Consider the following 19,120-nt stretch of genomic DNA (forward strand, 5'->3'; position numbering starts at 1 on the left):
GAGGATGAGAGCTGTGAAATGATGTGCCCAAGATCACCCAGCCACATAAGAAATTGACACACTGAAATCTGCCCAGGAAAGGGCCCTTGGTACCTCCAAACTGAACAGCTTCTAATCTGCCATCCTGGTCCTGGGAGAGTTAGAGTTTGGGATTAGACCACATGGATTTGAATACCAGCTCTGCCGCTTCACTCGGGGGTGACCTGTGGGACTCTAGGCCGTGGTCATCTTCGTCTATATTATTAAGGGTTGAGTAAAACTAGGTTTTTATGTGTGTGTGACTATTGATTTGGATAATGCATGCATGATTTCAGCGCAGTGCCTGGCACACCATCGGTTCCAAGAAACATTAGTTGTGATTGTATTGTTACGATTAAAGACCAAGGTTAAGCTGTTTGAGTAGATGATCTTGGGTTAGCAAGTGGTGTAGACATTTTCAGCTCTGTTTTTTCCTTTAGTGTCTGTATATTTTCTTTTCCCTGATGATCTTTTTTGGCATTATAATATTAAATTGTTCTCTAAAGTGGAGAGTAGAATGTATTGTTTAGTCTCCTCACCTCATAGTACTGATTAGGGTCCAAGCTCTCAAATACTCTTATATCTTACAATCCATCATTTTCACCTTCTAGAAAAGAATCATGACATTTCTATCTTCAGAAAATGATCGCTGTCTCTCAACACTCGGCTGGTGTGTAAGAAAACAACTTTTTGATAATCCCACCTATATAGAGCTATTTTGCCACTCTAGGCTTATAGAAAAGGCTTATTTCCATTGACATCCATAGTTTAAATGCCTTGGCAGTTACTATATTAATTCAGGGAGATTCTAGAGTATGAATCTAAAGAAGCATTGTTAGTTCAGCTGCAAAAAAAGAAAAAAAAAATCCATAGTTTACAGTTGAGAAGTAGCTTAGGCATGGGGCAATCTGGCTATTTAATGCAATTAACATCCTTAAATCTTATAAAACTTCTCTGCAGGTTTGCCGAGTATTCCACAATCATGCAGATGAAAATGTCCCCCCCCCCCCCAATCTGCATGTTTCAGGAGCTTGGAGGCAGAACCCTTGACTCCTATGGGAGAATGAGCAGCTGTAAGCTGTTCACCCCCAGATACCACGCAGAACATGGGAATGATATCAGAGGGACCACAATAAGTTTGAGAGACATGGGCAGGCTGAAATAAAAACCAATGATGCTGAGCAAGGGCTGGGAGCCAATCAGATATAAGTCTGAAATATTATATGGCAGTCAATCAGAAAATTCAATGTGATTTGGGACTACATAAGCAAAAGGATTAAATAACAAACAAGGGCAAAATAGGATGTCCTAACCTGGAATATTGGACTTCAGGACTGAAAAGAAATCAGCAAACTGGAGGAGTTCCAGAGAAGATCATCTACAATGATGGTTTTTAAAGCAAAATATGAACTTTATAGTGTAGCCAACCACAAAGTCAGACCCAAGGGGCATGATAACAATCTTCAGATAGCTTGAGGGTCTAAACACCAAGAGAAATTTTGGCTGGAGATATGAAAAAGTTCCAAGGGGTAAAGTTAAGAAAAAGGAAATTTCAGCTGAGCATCAGAATATATCCTTTGATAGTAAGATGTATGTGTTTGTAGAACAGTCTCTTAAGGGAACTAGAAAAAAAAAAAAAACAGGATGTGTTTTCTAGGATCCCTGATAAAATGATACCTTGATGTCAGACCAAGGATTCTAGAACATTCCTAAGAATATTCTTGTGCCAAGATGGAATAGATATTGTAAAATTTATTTTCTATCCTGAATTTCTGGTGTAGTTATAATGGGAAATGGCTCATGAAAAGACTGTTCTGCCCTTTAATAAGAGCTATCCTAAGGCTTTGATTAACTTAGACTCAGAAGAAAACACGATAAATACAAGCAGTGCTTTTCTACAGCAAATGCCCTTATAAAGGAGCAAAGGCTTAGAGACCTGATTCTGAAAGTGTATATGTTTAAAATCATTTATTTCTAGACCACCAGTTGTATTGCTTCTGAAGCTGGCTAATGAATTGTATATTGTAGGAAGGATTTTAGAAATCAGTATAACAAAGCCAACTATTTTTTGAAACTGGTAAATGAAACCCATAAATCTTCCTCAATCGAGTTTGGCATAACATGGCAGTCAATCAGAAAGGCCACTGTGAGTTGGGTCTATATAAACCAAGGGATTATATAACAAACAGGAGTAAAACAAGCTGCCCTACTCTGGGATGCACGAATATGCCCTAAGTCATGATGACTGTGATATAAACCTAATAGCAGTCAGGTTGACAATCAAAATAGTTTTAAAAATATCGTTAACAAAACCAAAGGATTTTCTTACAAAGTCTTACAGAGCCATTACATTTCCCCCATGTTTCAAAAGTGCACAGACTTACACTGAGTTTGCAAAATGAGCCTGAACTTAACTTAATGAATATTTAAAACAATTTATGCATTGTTCCCAACAGCGAGGCAAGCTCCAGGCTAACAGAGGGTCCGGGCTCTTTGGAAACAAGACGATGAATTAACTGGCACGTGTCTGCTCCCAGCCCCGAGTGCCAATAGATGAACCCCGCTGCCCATGGACTCTCCAACACCCATGACCAAGAATGTATGACTTTGCTCCTGGAGGGCTTCCATATCAGCCCTACCCAATCTGGGCAGGTTGCGTTTTCAACCCCAAGGTCATCATACGGGCTGAGAGAACTAGAACTTACATGACTCATAAATTACATTTGCTCAACCACCTTGAGTTCTAAGTAGTTCTAGGAAGTGTGACTTTGTTAGCCATCTACCTCAAACGCCAAAATCCAGCAAAGCATAACCAATTTCATGCAATGGCATCCAAATGGTAGAGACATTAGGTTTTCATTACTAGTGACAAATTACAAGGTATTGTTACAAAAGAAAGGGCAGGCAAGCCCCGCCCTGCTCACTTGCACTTTTAACTTGGCTTATTGGAGGATGGAAGAAAACCAAAGGTGCCAGTCTCCGGATGTAACTGGTGTGTAGTCAGGTAAGGAAACCAGTGACCTGCAAGGCTGTGCCTCTCAACAACCCACCTAACTGGCAGCCACTGAGCATACCAGAGAGGTTCAGGGCAGGCAAAGAGGTGAGAAGTGATGGACAGGGGCGAGGATGATGGGAAATGCACCTCCCTTTCTGTCTTCAACCAGCAGAGAGGTCAAAGCTGCTGGAAGGAATTCCCTGGGTGCAGCCTGTCCCTTGGCCTTTACAAAAACATGCACCAGAGAGATCCCAGGGTCCCTACCCTTTTTGTGGAGGCATCGGTTCTCCTGTTAATAGGATTTCACAATCACACTTAAAAAAAAAATACCTTGTTTTATTCCCTGAGAATTTCATAGGGAATGAAGGTAGTCTTCCAAAACCAAAGTTGGACAGTCCTTATCTACACAAAACAAGACGAATTTTTGTGTCAAATACCTGTATTTTATAAGCTCATTGTAAGTTTTTTTTTTCCCTTTAATAAAGCAAATAGTCAAGGAAAGTCACCTTTACAATTGTATAAAATTCCCTTCACCCTGAAGTGGAAAAAGAGGACACTGAAACACAGTTAAATAAAGTAGGCGGGCATTTCCAACACCTTGTCCGCTCCCCTGCTAAGACGGTTGTAAGATGCATGGCAAAGCTGCGATGTTCTGTCCCAAAGCCCTCCAAAAGCAGGGCATGTCTTTGCGCTTTGCTGATTCCAGGGGTCGGATAGTGGCGAGAGAAGCCGCTCCCGGTCTCCAGGCAGGGAACACTTCGATCGCCGGGCGTTTTCCAGCTTCCCAGGAATGTGGCTGCGGCGCGCGGCGCCCAGAGGCGTCCCCGAGAGGAACCAGGAGACCGAAGGCTTTGGGAGCTGGAATATCCGCAGCCCCAGGCGGCTGCCTGGCGCCCCTCAACCTTCCTCCTAGATTGCACTTACAGACGTGCTCACTGCCCTTTTTAGCAGGTCCCCATCGCCAGCCTGTCCATTGGCAGCCCTTGCATTGGAACTGAGTCTCCATCCTTCCTCTTTTAAAACAAAAACAGCAGGGGGCTGGGGGGGGGGCGGCGGGAGGAAGGCTGGAGATTTCTCTCCAACTTCAGGGCAACCATCGTGGGCTGCCCATCCGACACCAGTGGGTGGGGTGCAATCTGACACCTCCCTTTCCTCCTAGAAACGTGAGTGGAGCCGGCGCCCAGACCCCTGGACCTGGGGGAGGGGAAACAAGGGAAGGTCCGCACTTGGGTCGTCACGCCTTTCTCCCCAGGAGACGCCTTATCAGTGGCCAGCTGCCTCTCTCCGGCTCTCAGGTTTGGCGCCTAGAAAACTCGCCCCCGTTCGGCTTTCTCCGGCTCCTCGCTCCGCCCCTGCCCAGCCCCGGCTCTTCTCCGGCTCTGCCTGTCCTGGCCACCCCCTTCCCGCTGCCTCTGGCAGGAGCGTGCGGAGACATCTCCGCGTCCGCCTTGGGCCCAAGGCTGGGTTGCGAATATCAAGTCACCCTTCCCGGCGGGACCCGGGTGCCGGCCCCTGGAGGACGCGCCTTCGCGCACTGCTTTGCAAATAGCGCTGAGCGCAGCTGGGAATTCCCCCACCGTAGCCATCCAGCTCTTGGAAGTCCCTGGGCGCAGCGCGCTCGGAGTCTCCACTTTGAGCGAGCCAGGACCCCGAGGGAACCTGGAGTTTGGAGACCCCCTTACGCCTCTCCAGTCGTAACTGTGAGCGCAGTAGCCAAGCGGAGGCCAGACGCGCCGCCCCGGGCGCCCGGGACCCGGCGAGGGCGCCCCGAGGGCTCCTCAGCTCCCAGCTCATACGCCGGAAGACGCCCCTGTCGCGGCGCAGGAGACCGGCGGGCGCGCCCCGGGCGCACGCCCAGGCGGCCTCCTCCCCAGCCCTCGGGACCGTGCTCAGGCGGCGAGGAGGAGCCTGCTGGAGACTTCGAGGCTGTCCCGAGCCAGCGAGTGCAGCGTCTCCTGCCTGGGCTGTGAAGGGGGAGTGGCGCTGGCCGCCGGAGCTGGGAGCCCAGCGAGCGCCTGACCTTCCTCCTTCTCTTCCTCCCCCTTCCTGACTCGGGCTCCGGGGAAAGTTCTAGCGGCCGCAGAGGCCCAGATCCCTTTCCTAGAAGGCTGGCGATGGCGCTCCGGCTCCTGCCCCCGCCGGGGCCCTCGGAGCGCGCGGGCGGCGCGTGAGCTGACTCTGCCCTCCGGCGCCCGCGGCGAGCCCCGGCGCCCGCCCGCCCGCAGCCTCGCCTCGCCCGGCCTCTCCTGCGCCTGCCGGACGCCGCCACGATGTCTGCGCAGAGCCTGCTGCACAGCGTCTTCTCCTGCTCCTCGCCCGCCTCGAGCGGCGCGGCCGCGGCCAAGGGCCACTCCAAGAGGAAGCTGCGCCAGACCCGCAGCCTGGACCCGGCCCTGATCGGCGGCCGCGGTGTCGACGAGGGCGCCGACGGCGAACCCGGGCCACGGGGGGCCGCGGGGGGCCGGCTGTGCGCCCCGCCGGCCGCGGCCGAGGGTCCGGGGCCCCGCGCGGTGTCCTCGCTCCGTGGCCCGCCTCTCCGGGCCGCCCGGCTGCCGACCCCCAGGCCCTTCTGCTCGTCCTTCTCCACACCCAGCACCCCGCAAGAGAAGTCGCCGTCCGGCAGCTTCCACTTTGACTATGAGGTCCCCCTGGGTCGCGGCGGCCTGAAGAAGGGCATGGCCTGGGACCCGCCTTCCGTGCTGGTGGGCCCGGGCGGTGGCCGCAGCGCGGCGAGCATCCTCTGCTCCTCCGCGGGCGGCCCCAACGGCATCTTCGCCTCTCCCAGAAGGTGGCTCCAGCAGAGGAAGTTCCAGCCTCCACCTAGCAGCCGTGGCCCCTCCTACGTCGTGTGGAAGTCCCAGGTAGGATCCCGCGCCGCCAGTGCCCCTGGCCTGAGGTTGGCCACCCAGGCTGTTCCATGGGGCCGGCTTTAATTCCCTCGCGTTTACAGAGCCAGGGGCAGCTGAGGGGTTTCGTGGTGTGACTGTTCCGCCTGGGTTGGTCAGATGGTGCCTGGAAATGGGCCGTCCCTAGTGGCCACCTGCGTGCATGTCTTGTAGGACTTCTTGGCTCCCCTTGGGAGCAGCAATGGGAGCTGGAGGAAGAGTTGGTGTTCTGGTCATCCTGTCCCAATGTTGAGATTTTTCGGAGCTCAAATGCTGTTTTGATGCCGTTTGTAAGGATTGGAGGAAACATTTTGGAATGCGTCTGACTTCTGATTGTTGTACAGAGAGAATTCAGGAACATTATTCTGGAGGCTGTTGTTGATTGTGTGTGTGTTTGGGCGGCAGATGGGGATACTAGAATTCTCTAGTATTGATCTCTTCCTTTTCCTACCACCACAAACACTCGGTTTCAGAAATCTAAGTACTGGGGAAAAAAAACTACTTAGGGGTATGAAAGATCATGGAACAATTTCAAAATTCCACCAAGGACAATAGTGAGGTGTGTGTGAGACAGAAATCAGTGATAAGTAAGGCACTCAGAGGGAGCTATTTGGTATCTTTAAAATGTATGCTTTCTGGTTAGGAATAATGGAGAACAGAGCGGTTGGGAAACTGTGGTTGGTGGGTACTTAGAAAGCCACATGCTTTTTAGAGAATAAACAGTAGTCGTTTTGAAAATGAACAACTCATATCCCTTTCGGTCCACAAATTCTATACATTTGCCTCTGATCTGTTTCTATAAGCGAAGGGAGATTCTATCGGTTGTAATTAAATACTCTAAAGTACAATTAACATTACAGAAATGAAGTGAAATACCATGCAATTGTGTGAGGTTTAGGTTAAAGGGAACACAACTAAGAAGTTTGAAAATAGCATCTAAGACCGTACCTAGCTCTGTTAACATGAGCTAAATATTAGATTTCAGCAGTATTTATCAGAAACATTCGCACCTCACATTAATAAAACGCTAGTTCTGTGTCAAAGTAACTGCTGCTGTTGTGTGGAGAGTATAGATTACAAAAAACAGACAAATGTTGCTAACTGTTCTGCTCATTGTTTTGAGGAAGATAAGCAGTAGAAAGAAAAGTCGAGACCGAGAGCAAGAGATTAGCCCCAACCACAGAACTCAGCATTACAACCAGGATCAAAAATCACAACGTTGGACTGCTCTAGTTCTCCATCAGAGGCTGGATTTCTGCTCTGTTTCAGAAGCACACATTAATACGATTAATCTGCTACAGTTGAGAAAAAGAGAAACCCAAAGCAAACCAAGTTCTTCACTTTGATAGCCACCAACCTTCCCATTTACAGCCAATTACGGCACCAAGAATGTCTCTGCCTTTCTCAAGCAACCCTATGCACTTGACTTATAACAGACAGATGCTGTTCATTGCGGTTATTACCAAAAGGCACTCGGTTGTAGATGATCCCAACTTGCTGAAAATCATCTTTGTATCGATTAAGGTGTCACGATCAGTGGACAAGTATCTCAACTGCAGCAATCGAGGGTGGCTTCTAACTGTTCCATGCAGGGTTTGGGCAGTCTACACCAATCTCATCTTTTACCTCTTTGCAGTGGCTAAAGCAAAGTACATAAGCCATCTAGCAAAAGAACACAGTTTTCTCATAAAGTGTTTAGGGGTGTGTGTGTGTGTATGTGTATGAGTGTGAGGGGAAATCCCTTTAAGCTTGAGGCAGACATGGAGTGATTGGATGGAACCCTGGTATGTAGGTCTAAGGCTGGTTTAGTGGTCTAGGGATCCCAACGTAACTCCTGGGCCTGGAATTCATTTTTATTTTATTTTTTAAATTTTTATTGTGCTCTAAGTGAAAGTTCACAAATCAAGGCAGCCTCTCATGTAAAAATTTATATGCACTTTGCTATATACTCCTAATTGCTCTCCACCTAATGAGACAGCACACTCCTTCCCTCCACTCTCTCTTTTCCTGTCCATTCGGCCAGCTTCTAACTCCCTCTGCCCTCTCATCTCCCCTCCAGACAGGAGATGCCAACATAGTCTCATGTGTCTACTTGATCCAAGAAAATCACTCTTCACCAATATCATTTTCTATCCCATTGTCCAGTCCAATCCCTGTCTGGAGAGTTAGCTTTGGGAATGGTTCCTGTCTTGGGCTAACAGAAGGTCTGGGACCATGACCACCGGGGTCCTTCTAGTCTCAGTCAGACCATTAAGTCTGGTCTTTTAACGAGAATTTGGGGTCTGCATCCCACTGCTCTCCTGCTCCCTCAGGGGTTCTGTGTTGTGTTCCCTGTCAGGGCAGTCATCGGTTGTGGCCGGGCACCATCTAGTTCTTCTGGTCTCAGGCTGATGTAGTCTCTGGTTTGTGTGGCCCTTTCTTTCTCTTGGGCTCATAATTACCTTGTGTCTTTGGTGTTTTACATTCTCCTTTGCTCCAGGTGGGTTGAGACCAATTGATGCATCTTAGATGGCCGCTTGCTAGCATTTAAGACCCCAGACGCCACTCTCCAAAGTGGGACACAGAATGATTTCTTAATAGATTTTATTATGCCAATTGACTTAGATGTCCCGTGAAACCATGGTCCCCAGACCCCTGCCGCTGCTATGCTGGCCTTCGAAGCATTCAGTTTATTCAGGAAACTTCTTTGCTTTTGGTTTAGTCCAGTTGTGCTGACCTCCCCTGTATTGTGTGTTGTCTTTCCCTTCACCTAAAGTAGTTCTTATCTACTATCTAATTAGTGAATACCCCTCTCCCACCTTCCCTCCCTCCCTCCCCCCTCGCGTAACCATCAAAGAATATTTTTTTCTCTGTTTAAACTGTTTCTCGAGTTCTTATAATACTGGTCTTATACAATATTTGTCCTTTTGCAACTAACTAATTTCACTCAGCATAATGCCTTCCAGGTTCCTCCATGTTATGAAATGATTCACGGTTTCATCGTTGTTCTTTATCCATGCGTAGTATTCCATTGTGTGAATATACCGTAATTTATTTATCCATTCCTTTTTTTTTCGTTGATGGGCACCTTGGTTGCGTCCATCTTTTTGCTATTGTAAAGAGAGCTGCAGTGAACATGGGTGTGCATATATCTGTTCATGTAAAGGCCCTTATTTCTCTAGGATATATTCCAAGGGGTGGGATTGCTGGATCGAATGGCAGCTCTAGGTCTAGTTTTTTAAGAAAGTGCGAAATCGATTTCCAAAGTGATTGTACCATTTGACATTCCCACCAGCAGTGTATAAGTGTTCCAATCTCTCCACAGCCTCTCCAACATTTAATATTTTGTGTTTTTTGGATTAAAGCCAGCCTTGTTGGAGTGAGATGGAATCTCATTGTATTTTTGATTTGCATTTCTCTAATGGCTAATGATCGTGAGCATTTCCTCATGTATCTGTTAGCTACCTGAATGTCTTCCTTAGTGAAGTGCCTGTTCACATGCTTTGCCTATTTTTTAATTGGGTTATTTGTCTTTTTGTAGTTGAGTTTTTGCTGTATCGTGTAGATTTTAGAGATCAGGCGCTGACTGGAAATGTTGTAGGTAAAAACTTTTTCCCAGACTGTAGGTACTCTTTTTACTCTTTTGGTGAAGTCTTTGGATGAGCATAGGTGTTTGATTTTTAGGAGCTCCCAGTTATCTAGTTTCTCTTCTGCATTTTTGGTAATGTTTTATATACTGTTTATGCCATGTATTAGGGCTGCTAACATTGTCCCCATTTTTTCTTCCATGATTTTTATCATTTTAGATTTTATATTTAGGTCTTTGATCTATTTTGAGTTAGTTTTTGTGCATGGTGTGAGGTGTGGGTCTTGTTTCATTTTGTTGCAGATGGATATCCAGTTACGCCAGCACCATTTATTTGTTAAACAGACTATCTTTCCTCATTTAAGTGACTTTGGGCCTTTGTCAAATATCAGCTGCTCATATGTGGATGGATTTTATATCTGGGTTCTCAATTCTGTTCCATTGGTCTATGTGCCTGTTGTTGTACCAGTACCAGGCTGTTTTGACTACTGTGGCGGTATAGTAGGTTCTGAAATCAGGTAGAGTGAGGCCTCCCACTTTGTTCTTCTTTTTCAGTAATGCTTTTTTTTTTTTTTTTTTGCTTATCTTGGATCTCTTCCCTTCCATATGAAGTTGGTGATTTGTTTCTCCATCTCATTAAGAAACGTCATTGGAATTTGGATCAGAATTGCATTGTATCTATAGATGGCTTTTGGTAGAAGAGACATTTTTACAACGTTAAGTCTTCCTATCCACGAGCAAGGTATGTTTTTCCGCTTATGTAGGTCTCTTTTGGTTTCTTGTAGTAGTGTCTTGTAGTTTTCCTTGTATAGGTCTTTTACATCTCTGGTAAGATTTATTCCTAAGGATTTTATCTTCTTGGGGGCTACTGTAAATGGTATTGATTTGGTGATTTCCTTCTTCATGTTCTTTTTGTTGGTGTAGAGGAATCCAACTGATTTTTGTGAGTTTATCTTGTATCGTGATACTCTGCTGAACTCTTCTATTAGTTTCAGTAGTTTTCTTGAGGATTGATAAGGGTTTTCTGTGTATAAGATCATGTCATCTGCAAATAGAGGTACTTTGACTTCTTCCTTGCCAATCTGGATGCCCTTTATTTCTTTATCTAGCCTAATTGCTCTGACTAGGACTTCCAGCACAATGTTGAATCAGAGTGGTGATAAAGGGCATCCTTGTCTGGTCCGATCTCAAGGGAATGCTTTCAGACTCTCTCCATTTAGGGTGATGTTAGTTGTTGGCTTTGTATAAATGTCCTTTATCATGCTTAGGAATTTTCCTTCTATTCCTATTTTGCTGAGAGTTTTTATCATGCATGGGTGTTGAACTTTGTCAAATGCTTTTTCCGCATCAGTGAATAAAATCATGTGATTCCTGTCTTTTGTTTTATTTATTTGATGGATTATATTGTTTTTCTAATGTTGAACCATCCCTGCATGCCTGGTATGAATCCTACTTGGTCATGGTGAATTATTTTTTTGATATGTTGTTGAATTCTATTGGCTAGAATTTTGTTGAGGATTTTTGCATCTAAGTTCATGAGGGATATAGGTCTGTAGTTTTTTTTTTTTTTTTTTTACCTGGTTTTGGTATCAGGTATATGGTGGCTTCATAGAATGAGTTTGGAAGTATTCCGTCTTTTTCTATGCTCTGAAATACCTTTAGTAGTAGTGGTGTTAACTCTTCTCTGAAAGTTTGGTAGAACTCTGCAGTGAAGCCTTCCGGGCCAGGGCTTTTTTGTTATTGTTGTTGGGAGTTTTGTGATTACACTCTCAATCTCTTCTTTTGTTATGGGCCTTTTTAGTTGTTCTACCTCTGTTTGCGTTAGTTTAGGTAGGCAGTGTGTTTCTAGGAATTCATCCATTTCTTCTGGGTTTTCAAATTTGTTAGAATACAATTTTTCATAGAAATGTAATATGATTCTTTTAATTTCAGGTGGGTCTGTTGTAATATCACCTATCTCATTTCTTATTCGGGTTATTTGCTTCCTCTCCTGTTTTTCTTTTGTCAGTGTGGCCAGTGGTTTATCAATTTCATTAATTTTTTCAAAGAACCAGCTTTTGGTCTTGTTAATTCTTTCAATTGTTTTTCATTTAATTCTGTTCTAATTTTTATTATTTGCTTTCTTCTGGTGCCTAAGGGTTTCTTTTGTTGCTCTCTTTCTATTTGTCCAAGTTGTAGGGATAATTCTTTGATTTTGACCCTTTCTTCTTTTTGTATGTGTGCACTTACTGTTATAAATTGGTCTCTGAGCACCGCTTTTGCTGTATTCCAAAGGTTCTGATAGGAAGTGTTTTCATTCTCATTGGACTCAGTGAATTTCTTTATTCCATCCTTAATGTCTTCTATAACCCAGTCTTTTTTGCGCAGGGTATTGTGCAGTTTCCAAGTGTTTGATTTCTTTTCCCTGCTTTTCCTGTTACTGATTTCCACTTTTATGGCCTTATGGTTGGAGAAGATGCTTTGTAATATTTCAATGTTTTCGATTCTGCTAAGGCTTGCTTTATGACCTACTATGTGGTCTATTCTAGAGAATGTTCTATGTGTACTAGGAAAAGAAAGTATACTTGGCTACTGTTGGGTGGAGTGTTCTATATATGTCTATAAGGTCAAGTTGGTTGATAGTGGCATTTAGATCTTCTGTGTCTTTTTGAGCTTCTTTCTGGATGTCCTGTCCTTCACTGAAAGTGGTGTGTTGAAGTCTGGTACTATAATTGTGGAGCTGTTTATCTCACTTTTCAGTGCTGTTAGAGTTTGTTTTATGTATCTTGCAGCCCTGTCATTTAGTGAATAAATATTTAATATGGTTATTTTTTTTATGGTTATGTTCTCCTGGTATATTGTCCCTTTAATCATTATATAGTGTCCTTTCTTATCCTTTGTGGTGAATTTAACTTTAAAGTCTATTTTGTCAGAAATTAATCTTGCCACTCCTGCTCTTTTTTGATTATTGTTTGCTTGATATATTTTTTTCCATCCTTTGAATTTTAGTTTGTTTGTGTCTATAAATCTAAGGTGTGTCTCTTGTAGGCAACATATAGACGGATCGTGTTTTCTTATCCATTCTGCCACTCTCTGTCTCTTTATTGGTGCATTTAGTCCATTTACATTCAGTGTAATTATGGATAGGTATGAATTTAGTGCTGTCATTTTGATGTCTTTTTTTGTGTGTTGTTGACAGTTTCTTTTTCCCACTTAATTTTTTGTGCTGAGTAGTTTATATATTGTCTTTTCCTCTTATTTGTTGTTGTTGATTTTGTTTCTGCTGAGTATCTATTTTTTTCTTGTATTTTATTTTCATGTGTAGGATAGTTTTTCTCCTTTGTGGTTACGATAATATTCATCCCTATTTTTCTAAGTTTAAACCTAATTTTTATTTCTTTGTATCGCCTTGTCTTCATCTCTATATGAAAGATCTATGACTACATTTTTCAGTCCCTCTTTATTGTTTTAATGTTGTTTTCTTTTACATGATAACATCGCTTTTTCCCTGTTTTGAGTATTTTTCTATCTGGGTTTATTTTTGTGATTTCCCTGTCCAGTGTTCTAGTCTTGTGTTGACACCTGATATTATTGATTTTCTAACCAAAGAACTCCCTTAGTATTTCTTGTAGTTTTGGTTTGGTTTTTTCAAACTCCCTCGACTTCTGTTTATCTGGAAATGTCCTAATTTCACCTTCATATTTGAGAGAGAGTTTTGCTGGATATATGATTCTTGGCCATTTTTTTCCTTCAGTGCTTTATATAAGTCATCTCATTGCCTTCTTGCCTGCGTGGTTTCTGCCGAGTAGTCCGAGCTTATTCTTATTGACTCTCCTTTGTAGGTGACTTTTCGTTTATCCCTAGCTGCTCTTATAATTCTTTCTTTAGTTTTGGTTTTGGCAAATTTGATTATAATATGTCTTGGTGACTTTCTTTTAGAATCTACCTTATGTGGAGTTTGACGAGCATCTTGGATAGATACGTTCTCATCTTTCACGATATCAAGGAAGTTTTCTGCCAACAAATCTTCAACAATTCTCTCTGCATTTTCTATTGTCCCTCCCTGTTTTGGTACTACATTCACTCGTAGGTTATTTCTCTTGATAGAGTCCCAGATGATTCTTAAGTTTTTAAAATTCTTTTATCTGAGTTTTCTTCAAATATATTGCTTCCAAGTGCTTTATCTTCAAGCTTGCCAATTCTGCCTTCCACTTGCTCAATTCTGCTCCTCTGACTTTCTATTGAGTTGTCTAGTTCTGTAACTTTATTGTTAATCTTCTGAATTTCTGATTTCTGTCTCTCTATGGATTCTTGCAGCTTATTAAATTTTTCATTATGTTCTTGAATAACCTTTTTAATTCCTTCAACTGTGTTATCTGTGTGTTCCTTGGCTTGTTCTGCATATTGCCTGATCTCCTTCCTGATGTACTGAAGGGTTCTGTATTTTAATCTTTTGTATTCTGCACCTGGTAATTCCAAGAAGTTACTTTCATCTAGAAGATCTGTTGATTCTTTGTTTTGAGAGCTTGCTGAAGCGATCATGGTCTTTTTCTTTATGTGACTTGATATTGTCTGTTGTCTCCAAGCCATCTATAAGTTATATTAGTGTATTTTGTGTTTGCTTACTGTATCCTAGCTTCGTGCTTTGTTTTGTTTTGATATGCCCAAATAGGCTGCTTGAGTGTGCTAGCTTGATTATTTTCACCTTTGAAGCTCTGACGTCCTGTCACCAGATGGCTAGAGTTGTTATCAGGTATATCAGTCTAGGAGTCCATTCACTTTTCTTGTATGCATTCAGCTCAGGTGTCCAGGTAGCTGGTCATCAGGTGTGTGGTATGGGCTCTGTCCTACAGTCTTAGAGGGACAGGGGTGATTGGTGTAGGTACTAGTATCTGATTGTAGCAGGGGGTCACACTCTGAACAAGGCAGGGGGCTGAGAATCATCCCCCACGTGTCTCTGAGGAAAGCGCATCCCTGTTCCCTAGACCGTACAGGTGGGCGGGTTCTGCAGATGGACCATGGGCCCCCAATGTTTTTGTTTGTAAGGACTGGGAAGTACCAGTTATCCTTGGACCCCTGTTGCGTGTGGCTGGGTGACCTGAGTGGAGCACCAGTCCTTATGCCTCTTCATATTTGAGAGACAGTTTTGCTGGATATATGATTCTTGGCTGGCCATTTTTTTCCTTCAGTGCTTTATATAAGTCATCTCATTGCCGTCTTGCCTGCGTGGTTTCTGCCAAGTAGTCCGAGCTTATCCTTATTGACTCTCCTTTGTAGGTGACTTTTTGTTTATCTGATATGGGTATTGAGGACTCTGTTTAATAGGCAAAGCAGTGTCAAACATCAAACACCCACCTCTCCACTGCACAGCTGAAATAGTTGCAGTTTGCCAACAAGGGCCTATTCTCCTGAAATAGGCCCACAAAGTTCCATGCAAAGTCCATGGACAGTTTATGCCTGGACAGGAGCCGCTTCTGTCTGGAGCTCCCCAGGTTAAAGGAGCTGGCAAATTATCTTTTCCGCCAGTTGTGAATTTATTCCTTCTCCAAGGCTGGGAGAATGGCTCCCGGTTGTCAACACGGCCTATCTAAGGTCCAGGGAAATCAACAGCCACTGAAGCCAGCTTGGGGGCTGGGGTGCAGTAAAATATATGCAAGTACTTAGCTTTTGCTGAGAGCACCGTTTTTCTTTGGTTCCGGAGGTGTGAGTAGGCTATACGGCTGGCTGCTTCTCCCTGAGGAAACTGCAGCCGAACACTACTACCAGCCCACCGTAGCCGCTCTTGGGAATGGTGCCTGAGCGATCCTAGTGATTCAGGTCCGGCAACTCCTCTCTGTTCTGAACCATCTCTCTCTTCCCCTGCTGCTCAGTCTGTTTTCTAACTTGGCCTTTGATGTTCAGGGCTCCTAGCTTGTCATAAATATACTCATTTCACTTGTTTTTTCGGGTCTGTTTTTTAAGAGGGATCCCCAGAAGCATCTGGCTATTCCGCCATCTTAGCCCCCACCTCATTTTTATTTTATTTTTTTCCAAGGAGAGAAGTATTTAATGCAAGGAATTTGTTACAAAGGTGGGGGGGGGGTCTGGAGGAACACAAGGGGTTAGGCAGAGATCAGGAAGCTACCAGCAATGTTTGTTTAGAGGAGCAGAAGGCAGATAAGGTGTTGCTCACAGATCAAGAAGCTGAAGCCTCCAAATTTGCACTCACTGCTGATACTGCTGGAGCTTGTATTGCTCATGTTGCTTGCCCCACCTCCACTCTCACTAGGCAGGAACCACTGCCACTGATATTGCCAGGAGCAGATGGGCTTCTCCCTGCCACCTTCAAGCTTCACATGGGAGTTCCCACTGGCAGAACCTAACTGGAATCAAGCTGACAAGGGTGTCTGAGAAATGTGGTTTTTAAGTTTCCAGCCCTTGGGCCTGGAACTTAATGGTCTGAGTTACCTTTCAAAGGTTTAACACCCTGGAGCCTTCTCAAAAACCATGAGAAATTCATCCAATTGGCTATTGCTTGTCCTTCTCACTTGCAAACAAGCAGGGTCCTTTGTCTTAAAAGAAAATCTTTACTAATGATGTCCAAAGTTCAGTAGTGAGCACCTTGTAGGGTTACTTAGAGGCCCTTGGTGTGGGGGGTTAGGCTCAGAGACATTTGATTCAGCCTGTTTCCTGGTTGCTCTGGTTCAGGCTTTTTCCACCTCAGCACTATGGACATTAGGGGCTGGATCATTCTTTGCTGTGGGGGTTGTCCTCTGCATTGTAGGGTGTTTAGCAGCATCCCTGGCCTTTACCCACTAGATGCCAGTAGCAACCCCCCCCCCCCCCCCCACTGGTGTGATAACCAAAGATACCTGCAGGGCCAGTCACCCTGGGTGAGAGACATTTCTCCGTTGTTCTTGTTAGGTGCCGTCAAGTCCCTCCTGATAACATGTCCAAAATACGTGAGATGAAGTCTTGCCTCCTCACCTCCAAAGACCACTCTGGCTGTACTTTTTCCAAGATGGTCATTTCTCTAGTGAAGTTGAATGGTGTTCTTCCTGTGACCATCTAGCAAGTGCCCACAATGGTGTGTTCAACTGGCATCAAGTTTCTTTTGGGCCTTCGTCCAAATCCAGAACCCTGAGGGTCCCTCTTGAGTCATGCCTACCTGCTCCATGTACCTCTTTTGGTTTGTTCACCTTCTCTCCTTTTCTTCCACTGCAGCCAGGAAAGCCTGAGAATTCACTGTCAGTTGTAGCCAGTGAGGGATCACATCAGTTTCAGCTTAGAGTTTTCAGCAGATCCTCTAGTTTTAAACTAAACTGTTTTAGTCAATGGCTCCCACTCCTGAGACTCATAAATGTGGCAGCCCTATTACTTCTGCTCACTCTAAGCCCAGCATAAACGGCCAATTTATGACCTGTACCCAGGAGGTGTTAGACAAAGTCAGCTACAACTCTATGAATATTTCCCCACTGTGCGATTCGGGGTTGCTTTCACAAAATCTGATTCATAGACTTACTGGGTAGAATGTCTATGGAGTAGAAAAAGGAACAGAGAAGGGGATAAATGGTACATAGTGATGGAATGGGTACCTGTTTCTTGACTTGTGTTCTTAGCAGCTGAGCTCTGCCCCTAACTTGGATCACAGATAAAGGAATAAGGTCTCATTCCAATCCATCTGCTCTCCTCATTTTCATGGATTAGAGCTGGGATCATGCCCCATAGCTGACCTGGAGTTTGCCAGCTTCTGTAAGGCATAAGTAAAATGATTGCTAATTACTCAGGACTTTCATACTGTTTTAAACCTCCATTTCACAAGCATTTCTTGAGCATAGGCATGTCCCTAGGCACCAGGAATGCAGAGAGGCTCAACTATGGGGTCAGCCCTCAAAGGGCCCACAGTCTAATGGGGGAGATGAGGCACAGGCAGAGGGCTCAGTGCCATGAGGGACCAGAGGCGGTAGTGATTCATGGTGCATTGGGGGAGCCTTGGACAGCATTGCTGTGCAGGTAACATTTGAACTGGATCTTCAAGGATGACCGCCACTTAGGAGAAGATGAGGGAAAAAGATTCCTTGATGAAAGAGAGGGGCTTGGCCATGCAAAGGCACAGAGGCATTGATGATGCCAGGTTCCAACATGACTTTTTTATGCAGTAACCTAATAAAACCAAGAAGAACACTGGCAGAGCAATGGCTAAGCCCTCAGCTGCTAACCGAAAGGTTGGTGGTTTGAACCCACCCAGCAGCCCCACAGGAGAAGGGCCTGTAAAGATTACAGCCTTAAAAACCCTATGGGGCAGTTCTACTCTGTCACATGGAGTCACTATGAGTTAAAATTGACTTGATGGCACCTAACGGCAGCAAGGAAACCAGAGGCTGGACACATTTTTCAGGGGCAACTATGGGGGCAGATAAAAATTGCATGACAGCCAAAGCACATTCCCCACTCTCCAAGCCGCCCCTTAGCATCACGTCTGCACAGAGGGCTGGAAGGATGCAGGGTGTTTGCCAGGTGAGAAGCCTGGTTTGCTGGAGCATAGGATGTGTCTCACTGTGTGTTGGATGGCAGTGTTCAAGAGGTGGGAGCAGGAATTATGAAAAGCCTCATTGTGCTCTTCTTGGGGAGAAGACTCTATGTTCTCTGTGCTCTGTAGAGCAGTGGTTTCAACCTGGGGGGCGACTTTGCTGTGCAGGGGACATCGAGATATATATGAAGGCATTTTTTGTTGTCACACCTGGGGGAAGTGTATTAGTTTCATTTTGCTGCTGTAGTGACCAATTACCACAAACTCGGTGGCTTAAAACAACACAAACTTAATTGTCTTACAGTTCTGGAGGCTAGAATTCCCAATGGGTCTCACTGGGCTAACACCAAGGTATCGGCAGGGCTGCATTCCTTCTGGAGGCTCCAGGGGAGAATCTGTTTCCTTGCTGTTTCCAGTGGCCTCTTTTCTCCATCTTCAAAACCAGCAACGTTGCGTCTCTGACCGTCTTCCCTCTGGCTCTCTTACTGACCCTTGTGATGACATTGGGCTCACCTGGGTAACCAGGAAATCTCCCAGTCTCAAAGTCAACTGATTAGCAACCTTATTCCATCTGTAACCTGAATTCCCTTTTGCCATGTAACCTAGCATATTCACAGGTTATGGGGATTAGGACATGGGCCTCTTTAGGGGGGCATTAATATGCCTATTACGGGGGGTACTATTGACATCTAGTGGGTAGAGGCCAGGGATGCTGCTAAACAACTTATAATGCACAGGACGGCCCCCACCACAAAGAATGATCTGGCCCCAAATGTCAAAAGTCTCCAGGTGGAGAAACACTGCTGTAGAGAACGGGGAGACTGGGTGTAACATGATCAGATCAGTGCTTTAGAGACATCACTCTGGCATCTGGGGGAGCAGGGGTTGGAAGAGGGAATGACGGGGACTACAGATACTCAGAGGAGGTGAGTGTGGGCAAACTGTGCAAAGCAGCCTGTGAACAAATGGGAATTGGCATGTGTTATGGATTGAATTATGTCCCCCCCAAAATATGTGCTGTAAATCCTGACCCTTATACCTGAATGGATTTCCCTTGTGATATTAATGAGGCAGTATTAGTGTAGGGCATGTTTTAAGCCAATGTCTTTTGAGATGTAGAAGAGCAGATTGAGCAAGCAAGCAGAGATGGGGGAAGAGAGATTCCATGC

At 44.9% G+C, this 19,120-nt stretch overlaps 1 protein-coding gene across 1 annotated transcript in view; it reads left to right on the top strand.

Annotated features, from left to right (window-relative positions):
* Positions 1-5,222: 5,222 nt before the first annotated feature.
* Positions 5,223-19,120, top strand: part of ARHGAP6 (Rho GTPase activating protein 6) — a 502,134-nt gene continuing 488,236 nt past the window's right edge. The window contains exon 1 of the mRNA XM_049873118.1: positions 5,223-5,874. Coding sequence (XP_049729075.1) covers positions 5,284-5,874 — 591 coding nt within the window. The 5' untranslated portion in view covers positions 5,223-5,283. The remainder of the gene's footprint in view (positions 5,875-19,120) is intronic.

This window comes from Elephas maximus, chromosome X, assembly GCF_024166365.1.
Source record: "Elephas maximus indicus isolate mEleMax1 chromosome X, mEleMax1 primary haplotype, whole genome shotgun sequence".
NCBI classification, from domain to species: domain Eukaryota; kingdom Metazoa; phylum Chordata; class Mammalia; order Proboscidea; family Elephantidae; genus Elephas; species Elephas maximus.